Here is a 10,932-nt window from a genome sequence, read left to right on the forward strand (position 1 = left end):
TATATATTGTATTTTTATATTACAAAAAAATATATTTTTATATTTTGTTTGTTAATCGTAATTAAAGATGCTAAATGTTTGTAAAACGGAACGTTTGTAATGCGGAAGATTGTCACCGAATGTCGAATTCATCTCGAAGAAACAATAATAATGACAAAACGCATGAAATATAGTTACAGGATATATTAAAAAGAACTTCAATGTAATAAATGCTTAATGCTGCTATCGTTCAGGATTCTGAACAATGAACGAAATATCAGCGCATCCTCAGCGCATCATGCAGACCACAAAGAGCTTCCTGTGTTAGCAGTTTCTCGCTGGTGCATCCACATCTTTGTGCTGCGATTACGGCGTAGAGACCACGCTTTTGACGCTCCGAAAATTACGATAAATATACACCGTCTTTACTTAATACTACGTCCTTATTTGCTGAATACTACAACCATCCATCGCGTTATTTTTTCGAAATATAACGTCATTATAAAACGTCATTATAAAACGAAGAACAGGATATTTAACCTGGATATTTCGGATAAACAGAACAAAGATACCGGGATGTTCCGCAGGCGTTGTAACTTTTTCGGTCGTGCGACGACCTCGGGAGATTCCCGTTACGAGCCCGGTGCATCGATATCACCCGCACGTGAGGTGACGACGATAATGCAGTACATGGAGTCGTACCTATTTTATAATTAATAAACGCGGTCATTCCCACGCGCGATTCGTTAGCAGTGCATATATACAAAATAGTTATCTAATAACGAGAGAGATGAGATTAACGGGCTAACTTTTCTATCTCTCTCTCTCGCTATCTCTATCATATACTCTCTCTATCGTTTTCGCCATTCGCCACCTGTTGCAGAAATTTGCCGGTTGATTTACGGCAGTCCGATTAGCATATGCAGGAGGTTACGTTTTTCTCTTTTCTCAGGTGAGATGAAATGGCGAAACCGACAGGATGTAGACACTGTATACAAATGATATATTTTTCATGTAAGATTGTAAGATCATGTACTCACCTTCGCTGGTTGGTTCTCTTCCGTGCTGCTTCTCTCCCCATGTCTCTCGAACATAGCAAAGCGATTCTAAAAATGAAGAACAATCCGATTAATTTGCTTCGACGTTACGGGAGCGCGATATGTTAAAGATTGCATCACGTGCGATTTTTGTTCATTTGCGCGGCGCGCTCTTTGATTTCATAAATAAAATTTAAGACTCTTGAAAAGATTACTTATCACTACTATCACGGATTATAACACACTTTAAAAAAAAAAAACTAAATTTTAATAAATATTCATTTGAATAGTTCTAAGTATATATTTACTGTAAACATATCTCTATTTGATAAAAAAACCAACAAAAACCATTAATTTGATTTTTTTATTCAGTAAATATTTATTTACTTTAATGTTTATTTAGTGATCTATTCAAAGAAGTATTAAAATTTAGTAAATTTAGTAAATTTTTTTCAGTGCAGAAGTAAGAGAGAGAGAAAACACACAATAAAACTCTTAAATTATATTCAAATAAAAAAATTATATTCGAATAAAATTAATTTTCAATCAATAATTGAATGATAGAAACAATATAATTGATAGAATAGACTTATATCATATATCGAAAATTATCTTCTTTTTTCGAAGTGGAATTAAATCATATTTATTTCTATATATTATTAATTTGACAGTTTGTTATAACATAATTTAGCTTGTTTTGTATGATGCATAATTTATTTCCAGATATATATAATGTAATATATGGTTATTTATAATATTAATTAACTAAATAAAAGGAGAGTTTCCGGTATATTTTATAAGTCTGATATATTTTACAATCTATTTATTGTATGTATTGAAATATTTTCATATCAACATATTTTATAAGATATAAGTTTTATCGTGTATTTTCTCGCTTCTGACATTTTTTCATAATCTGAAGTCGTAAAAAATTTTGCACAAGAGAAAAAAAACAAAAAAACCGTTAAAGTTAATACTGCAATGTGTTACTATCTAATTAATAATAAAATTAACAATAAAATAAATTAAAATAGACGTATAAATCAAATATACATTATAATACATTTAAATTACGTAATCGTATCGCATCATAAATTAGATTATAATATCAATAAATAGAAATAAAAATTGTTAATAACAAAACTAAATAATAATAAAACTTGAAAATAAGTATCATTAATAATAAAATTAAGAATATAAGATTTAGCGACTAACAAAAAATAGAAGGTAAAATTAAAAAATTTATTATTAAGCTAAACTATTGTATAAAAAAAAAAGATTAAAAACGATACTTTTAAGCCTTGATGAATATATCAATTGCAAATTTCATATTAATATATAATAAATTATAAAATTCAAATTATTTCGAATTACGAATCGCGGATAGTCTGACGTAAGTATTAAGATGAGATTTTTCGTTTTCAAATGATCACGACATCGCGATTGAATTTTCCGGCGAGATAATGATAAATCTCTATCGCAGATTATAGGCTTGAATATGTATATCTTTAGCCGAGTGTGACGTAAGGAAGGAAAGTCGATGACAGGCTGTCACCTCGGTGCGATGGCGGGATCGCGTTTTTTTTTTCGAGCGATCGATGGAGAAAGTTCATATTAACGCAGAATAACGAGAGGAGATGGGATTCTTCCTCTCTCTCTGTCTCCTCTTACCCCTATCCTAGCCCTTAAAGTTGACACGATTGAGGACAAGAGAAGAACCCTATTGAGCATCTTTCGCATAGATTTTGGACGTCCCGTATCGCTGCTCATCTTCCAAGATCGCGCACTTGTCACTTGTGTATACAATTAAATATATGTGCGCGAGATTTCAACACATCAAACTTATTCTTCAACTACCCAAGAAACACATAAAAGTCAATACAAAATCAAAATGACTTAATTTTGAGTTTTAACATCAATAAACAATCAAATCAAATTTTGTAAGATAACAAGAAATTATCATTATTTTGACTTTCACGATGTCAAAATAAAGTCATTCTGATTTTATCTTAACTTGATTCCTTAGAAAGCGTATTAATTGTAAGTGGCAGTTATTGTAAGAATTTACTAATCACAATCTCCTCATATTTGACTATGATTGGCCAATTCTTACAACTACAATCACTTACATAATTATATTACGCAATTGTAGATTGGACTTTATGTTATTTCGCGAAAAAAAAGAGATCGAAGGATCATGACGAAAATAAGGAATACGTAAGACGGGATACGTGGCATAAAAAAAATCGAGGCTGCCGCGATCGGTCTTAGTCGCGATATCGGAGACGCGCGAGCGATACCGGACGGCCGCTGCACGAATCGAAACTGCTCGACACCCGTCAGCGCGCGTTTACGATACGCCGAGAGTAAAAAGTAACGTTCGTCGCGCACTTTATCTCACCTCGGTGGTTTCCTGCTGATACCGCTCGCCGGCAGCCTGAAACGCAAAAGCGAAACGTGACGTCACTTATGTATGCGCGCCGCGTAACGTATTAGGAAAAAATAGGTGAAACGCGCAGTAATTAGCCGCGGCGGAGAGGAGCTGAATCGCCTCCTTGCTTTCTGTCTTTATTAAGAAGATGGCCCAGCTTTCCTTCGGCCACGCGCGTGCGGATCCTCGAAAAAACGCCTCTCGCCACAAAAGTGAACAAATTACACGAACAGAATGATGAAGTATTTAAAAATTTAAGTAGATTTAAAAATAATTTGTCGGATTATCAAAATAATTAAGTAAGACGCTCAAGTTAATTGCTAGAATGTCAAAACTTTTTACAGCATTGTTCATCATGCTTGAGTTTCCTACGTAATTGGCTACGTTCAGCAGAGAAAATTGATCAGTGAGCGCTCAGTGATTCCTTAATACAAGCTTGCTTTTAGTTCTTCATTGAATCTAAATGTAGAAATCAATCGTATCAATCATTGATCAATTTTGTCTGCCGAACATATTATTTTCAGATCTGTATCTACCTAAATTTTTAGATATTTCAACAAAATCGTTCTTTCTATGTAAACACGGAAAGGATAGTTTTGTTAAATTATTATATAAAAATGTAACTAGATTTAAATTTGAAAATAATTTTATTGGACATCAGTTATGTGGGACGCTCAAATTAGTTTCAGAATGTCAAAACTTTTTGCAATATTGATCATCATGCTTGAAATTCATATCATATAATTATTTTGGTAATCCAACAAAATTGTTTTCAAATCTGCATCTATAAGGTAAATTTTTAGGTACTTCAACAAATCATTCTTTTCCTGTAAACTAAACTTTGCGACATGAAATTCAATTATGTGCTTTCCATTTGGTAACACAAATTGATAAGTGTCATTCTGTTTTTATTACTCACTATATTTCAAGAAAGATATTAAGTATAGAAAAAGTTCATGGCGTTTTTCCCGTTAAATGGCAAAAACGCCATGAACTTTTTCCCACACCAATAAAATGACTTGTGTCAACTTATGTCACTAAATGAAAAGAGAACATGTGATTGCGATTAGGTAATAACGCGAGTTACATTGCGTTATCGTAATAATCGATAAGATGCTCAATTTTGTAATTTTGTAAATAATAATTTAATATCATTTTGTAATTTAGTAGAACATATTTTGATAGCAATCTACAAAATTTATCAAATGCAAACGCACGTGATAAAATTTTTAAGTGAAAGATTTGCCGATGGATCAGACAAAAGTTCTGCATCGAGTTTACAAAATCAGTAGCGATCCGAAAGACTGAAAATTGTAATTTGTCGCTTTCGAGATCTGAGGTTTGTTTTCTGTGGCTTGTGACTGAAGTGTACACTTTTGGAACTTAAAATAAGCTAGATATTTGTTTAAAGAGAGAAAGAGAGTTCTAGAACAGTCTAGTGCAGAAACAAAAAACAGAACACTGGACGAATTATAAATTAATTTGTTCGCTATATACTTACGTGCGCTATACTCGTCGTATCTGGTGAGGTCGCCGAAGCCAGCTGATTCCTGTTTTCTATGACCGTTTTTATTTGCTCGAGTACCTGCGAACCAATGATAAATGGTGGTCAATAATTATGCGGTGTGTCATTTACGGAAACTTTATCTGACGGAGAGATCTAATTTTTTTCGAAAGTACAGGCTTCTTACTTTTCATCTTTCTTTTTCTCTCTTACTAATTATACTTTTATTAATTGTACGAAGATAAAATATTCTTACTACGTTTTGCAAAACGCGACTTTTAGCCTTGTCAGTATCAGTATATATGCGTACATAATGCGACGAAAAGTTTTAACGAAAAGTGGAAAGATATTTGTGACAGAAAAATATACGACGATAAAGATTATTATGCGTTTCGTTTGAAATGTTTGTCGCCAAGAACGCCGATCGCGACTTGTAACGCGTCGATTTACGAGCTTTATAAGTATGTTAAAAGCTTCCGCGAATTTACCCGAAGGGATATCCGGTGTCTTTGTGCGACGTGATGATGATTGTACTCCTTGTGCTCGATGATCTCGTTACTCTTCCTGGCCTGCCTCCGCTGGAAAAAGAGAGAGAGAGAGAGAGACGAATGAAACATAGCGTATAAGTGAAACCTCAAATCCTTGTGGGTTTTGGGTTTTCCACGAAATGTGAAAACTATTAGTGACTTTCCTCAAGTATCAGGACGGAACGCGCTTCTCATTTTTCTCTTGAAAATAGAAAGGATGGAAAGAGGGATCGTTCCACATTTCGCATGGCATTCTGACACGAATCATCAAATAATTATAAATCTCGATAATTGTACCCGTCAAGAGATATACTCGAGCTGTGATTATCGCTGTTCTAATCGAAATACATGATATAATTTACTAGAATATAAATTTTCGAAAGCAGGAAGTAAATTTCATTTTGTAAATATTACATTCTCACAGAAACGAATTAATGTATGTCATTTATTATTAAAAGAATATATAGATAAACTATATAGATAAACTATGTATAGATAAACTATAATTATCCCTCTCACTCCAATCGAAGCATAAAATATGATGTTTACTAGCATATATATTTCGAAAGGAAGTGCATTTTATAAATTATACACGTGTGTGTGTGTGTGTGTGCGTGTGTGTAGCTTATAATAGAATTAATATTATTACATATACGAAAGAAAGAATAATTTTGTTAAAATATTTAAAAAATTAGGTAGATATACAGATCTAAAAATAATATTATTGAATTATTAAAATAATTATGTAGAATAATTACGTTTAAGACTGTATTATAAGTATTTTTAATATGAAAAATTAGGAAAAAAAATTCTATATTGCATTTGAAAACAATACAAAAAGTTTGACAGAACCTGAATAAAAAATTATTTCAATAAACAAGATTTTTAAAAATATGTTTTAAAAAATTAATTAAAATAAAATATAAAAAAAATTTTAATTTAAACTATAAATATATTGTATTATTAAATATAAATAAATAACTTCATTGAATTATTTAATATGTTTATTATGTACATTTATTTTTATACGGAAAATATTTTTTAATTCTGTTATTTTTTTTAAAGAGACAAAATATATTTGAAACATTCCTAAGCGTTAATGATAATGCTGCAAAAAATTTTAACATTCTAGCAACCAATTTAAATATTTTACATAATTATTTTTATGAACCAAAAACAAAATTATTTTCAGTATCTAACTAAATTTTTAAATACTTCAACAAAACTATTCTTTTCATGTGTAGATATAAATTAAGCGCGCAATATTCTATAATAATACAACATTTCTTCTAATCAATAAACGCAATACTAATATTTTAATTTTTCCAAAGATACTGGCTCATTATATGTATTATATTATGTTTAATTTTTTAAATTCTAACATATTTTCTGACAAAAGAAAAAGAAACAATAATGAATGAGAATCATATTTTTAATTCATTTCTTTTTCTTTTCGTTTAATAGTTATGGATTTAAATTTAATAAAATAAAATTTTGAAACAATTAAATTACATTTTTCTAGTTTTAAAAATTTGTCTGCAGAGATTGAAATAACTGTTACTACTTTCGTTGTAAATGATACGTGCTGCAGTGCACGTAAAATGATCGGAAGCAACGAAAAAACTGGAGATAACAATCTACGATGGCGCGAAAGGAAGAATAACGAAGGAAAGTAACGGTGTATATACATACGACGCCGACGGGAGAAAGAAAAAGTAAGTCGCGCATTTGTTCGAGGAAATGCAGTACGTCAGCCGTCCGACATGCCGGTTAATTAGCAGCCTTGTTCGTTAATTACGCTCGCAGTGCAGCGCATCGTCATTTTTATGCAACCCATCGGTAACGGCGATCGGTTTACTCAAGTAACGCGATTGCCTCGTCGCGAGAATTGGAAGACAAGTCACGAGCCGATCGCGGACACGTGTAATCGCGTATAGCACGATTCACGCGTGCTTAGAATACCTGCCGATCTTTCGATGACCGCGAGATGAGACGAGAAGCACCGGTTGCTTTTTTTTTTGCGGCTGTTTTTCACGCTTCACGCAGTGGCGAGCACGACTCGCGAAGTCGCCGCGCGTTCGCGTATATAATTCGCGGATATGTAAACGACATGAGCAAATACACGTACGTGCGTACTTGCGTCACGATTAATGAGCTCTTACGGAATTCGAGTGTCGCCGAGAGTTTCATCGGTCGGTGAAAAGGAAAACCTCAATCTCGAACGTCCACCTCGCGAATGATTACGTGAACGTTGCATCAATCTTTAAAACGCGCGGAAAATAATTTATCATTAAATATTAATACATTAACGCTTAAATATTAGATAGCTTTAATGTTTTACGACAAAATAGTTCGCTTATCGACTTTTTATGAAATCGATAAGCTTACTATTAGCGTATCGAAAATTTATTTAAAAATTAAAAAAAAATTTAACATAGGAAATAACATTTCCTTTTTTAACTTTAAACGCGCAGGAAATAATCTAGCGTTAAATATTTTTTCATTAGTGTTTAATTATTCGCTTTAATCTTTTCTAACAATTATAAAATCGATGAACAAACTATTAGTGCATCGCAAAATTTATTTAGAAATTTTAAAAAATAAACGCTTTATCCTTCCATTTTAATTTTGTACGAATTTAGAAAATCTTATTAAAAACGCAAAAAAACTAATCAAAGTCAATTCATTCATAATCGCTTTAATCTTTCCTAGAAATTATAAAATCAATGATTAAACTATTATTAGAGTATCGCAAAATTTAGAAATTAAAAAAATAAATGTTAATTCCTTCTTTTCTCAATTTTACAAAGGTTGATAAATCTTATTAAACACGAAGAAAATATAATTTACTTATATTATATTTATATTATACTTTATTTTATTTCATTGTATTTTATATATTATTATATTTTATATTTTATATTTATTATATTTTATATTATACTTATTAAATATTAATTCATTGATGCTTAAAAAAATCGATGTACAAACGCGTATATTATATTTACTATTAGCGTATCACAAATTTAAAAATTAAAGAAATAAATGTTTCTTTTTTTCTATTTTTAATGTTGCATGAGCTCGAAAATCTTATACTTGGTACTTTTTCCAAAGAACTTTCCGTGTGTCTTAAGCTTGGACTTAAATAATCTATCGGTCCTTCGTGACCGGACCCCTGAGAAATACGCTAAAAGCAACTCCAACATTTTACAGAACATCTGTGACATCTGAATACGAGAATAAATACTGACCTCGAGCGTCGCCAGGCTGGCCAGCGAAGAGAGAGGCCGAGTATGAGGAACTTCTCCCGGGAAAACGCTATCGTGAGACACTGACAATTTGCCGGTGCCTCCTCGTAATTTGACGAAACTATCTTCCACCCCGCCTCGTCGGAGGAATACGCTAAAAGGGCAAGAGATAGCGTGACGTTCAATAAAATATGTTACAGGAGTTATTTCGAATTTCTTCGATTTCTTCTATCTCATTTACGTAAAAATAGAAATTCCTTGTTATATTATTAAATCGAATGAAATTTAATAGAAACAGTAGAGACTTGTGTAAGTGTATTCAAAAAAATATATATAAATCGTGTACTAGAAAATACATATACAATTAATTTACAATGTTTAATAATATTATACAAATAAAATATAATACAGCAAAAATATACAAATTCTTATTTCTTAGTTCTTCTGTGACAAAATTATTTCTTCTAAATTCATTACGAAAAACAAAGCACATACATTCGATCCGAATAGCGTTCAACATGATTTATTCAATGCCATTAATATTCATAATTAAAGCGATGAGTTATTTGCCAGGAATGACACACGTCAACAATTACGACAGATAATTATGCGGCCTTTCTGTGATGTGCTACGGCGGTATCGCTCGAGCAAAAGCAAACCGTCGTTATTATATGATACGACGCTACATATCGACCTACGTAAATCATACAGAGCAAAACGCCCTCAAGTTTCGTGCTACTACGAGGTAAGCTACTACGAGATACTACGAGGACAAAAATAAAAGTTAAGTGAAAAAACGAGGTCAAGGATCGTAAATTGATAACGAGGTGAATGCGATTACACTCACGGTTTGATTCACGCTTCGAAAAGCATAAAAGTTACTTTACATCCGCAAGTTTTATTTATAACCCGTTTAAAAAAGACTCGATTTATCTCGACTTTTTTGCTACCAGTAATATTATTTTTTGAAGAAAATAAAGTTGAAAAAGATAAGATAAAATATTTGAACGAATTATAAAAAGAAATTAAAGAAAGATCTTCTGCCAGAAATAATGGCAATTACAATACTATGGGCAATGTAATTACCATATTATTCACATCTTAATTAAATTTAAGCTTTTGAAATAAGAGAAATTATTTTGAAGTATCGTTACATTTTTAAATTTGAACAAAGTCAACGATGTTCTACAACTTTCATATTGACATTCTTTCGCAAACATAACGAAAAGTAATTAGTTATTATCAGTAACTGATATTTCGATGGCTAGCACAACTAGCACTACACACAGAAAAATACATACTCAAATAATAGTTTTCAAGTATTTAAAAATATTTAAAAAAAATTTATATATCCGCAAATCTACATCATCACAAGTTAAATTTATTCAAAATATATTCTAAATTCTAGTAAGTTTAATACTTCAAGACTATTGAATTAAAACAAATTTAATTTACTTATATAAAGTCGTTTCTTTCGAGTTTTGTAATATTCTTAAAAAAAAAAATAAATTTTTGTTTTGAGTACATAACGAGTTTTCTAAAATCTGTAATAAGTATATAATTTTAAAATTTCAACCTATATTGCGTAATAATTTTTAAGATTATTATTAAATATAATAAATGATACTTTAATAATTATTATTTTATAATTATACTTTAATAATAATCTCAAAAATTGTGTTATCTAATATTGATTCAAGTTTGAGTTTGTGCATATGTATTTAATATTTTATTTAAAAATTTGTCAAATATAATAAGATACTTTCGCGTGGAATCAACTATCCTTATATTTTAAGTATATTTTTAAGAGAAACTATTCCCAAGATCAATAAAATAGAGAGATTTCTTACCTTTCTCGATCGCAGGAATCGGTGAGGAGCTCGCTGGCACTCCTACTACGGACTTCTTCCGGTCGTCCCGCAGGATGTCTCATCGTGATCTCCTCCCGTGGGATGCGCGCCAATTCGGCATCCCGATCAGCGGAATTGGAGACGGAACGCGCATCAGCGGCTCCGCGGCTCTTTCGCCGGAAGATCTTCCGGAGACCGCGCAGAGGATGAAAGCGACGCTTCTTTGGTTCTACAAAACATGAGAAAAAGGTTTAGTTAGAAAAACTCAAATCGCGCAATATAAATTCTTTTCAGACACACTGGCACACGATATATATATATATACATACACGATATATATATATATATATATAATA

General features: G+C 31.5%; 1 protein-coding gene across 5 annotated transcripts in view; it reads right to left on the minus strand.

The window, feature by feature from the left end:
* LOC108684548 overlaps positions 1–10,932 on the minus strand; it is a 98,108-nt gene that overhangs the window by 34,429 nt on the left and 52,747 nt on the right. For 4 of the 5 annotated variants that reach the window (XM_018188932.1, XM_018188931.1, XM_018188930.1 and 1 more), the window contains 6 exons: positions 10,577–10,805; positions 8,730–8,880; positions 5,440–5,529; positions 4,949–5,032; positions 3,418–3,453; positions 1,020–1,085 (listed from right to left, as the gene is read on the minus strand). In XM_018188932.1, coding sequence (XP_018044421.1) covers positions 1,020–1,085; positions 3,418–3,453; positions 4,949–5,032; positions 5,440–5,529; positions 8,730–8,880; positions 10,577–10,805 — 656 coding nt within the window. The remainder of the gene's footprint in view (positions 1–1,019; positions 1,086–3,417; positions 3,454–4,948; positions 5,033–5,439; positions 5,530–8,729; positions 8,881–10,576; positions 10,806–10,932) is intronic. The other variant, XM_018188933.1, reaches the window with a different exon arrangement.

This window comes from Atta colombica, unplaced genomic scaffold (assembly GCF_001594045.1).
Source record: "Atta colombica isolate Treedump-2 unplaced genomic scaffold, Acol1.0 scaffold135, whole genome shotgun sequence".
NCBI classification, from domain to species: Eukaryota; Metazoa; Arthropoda; class Insecta; order Hymenoptera; family Formicidae; genus Atta; species Atta colombica.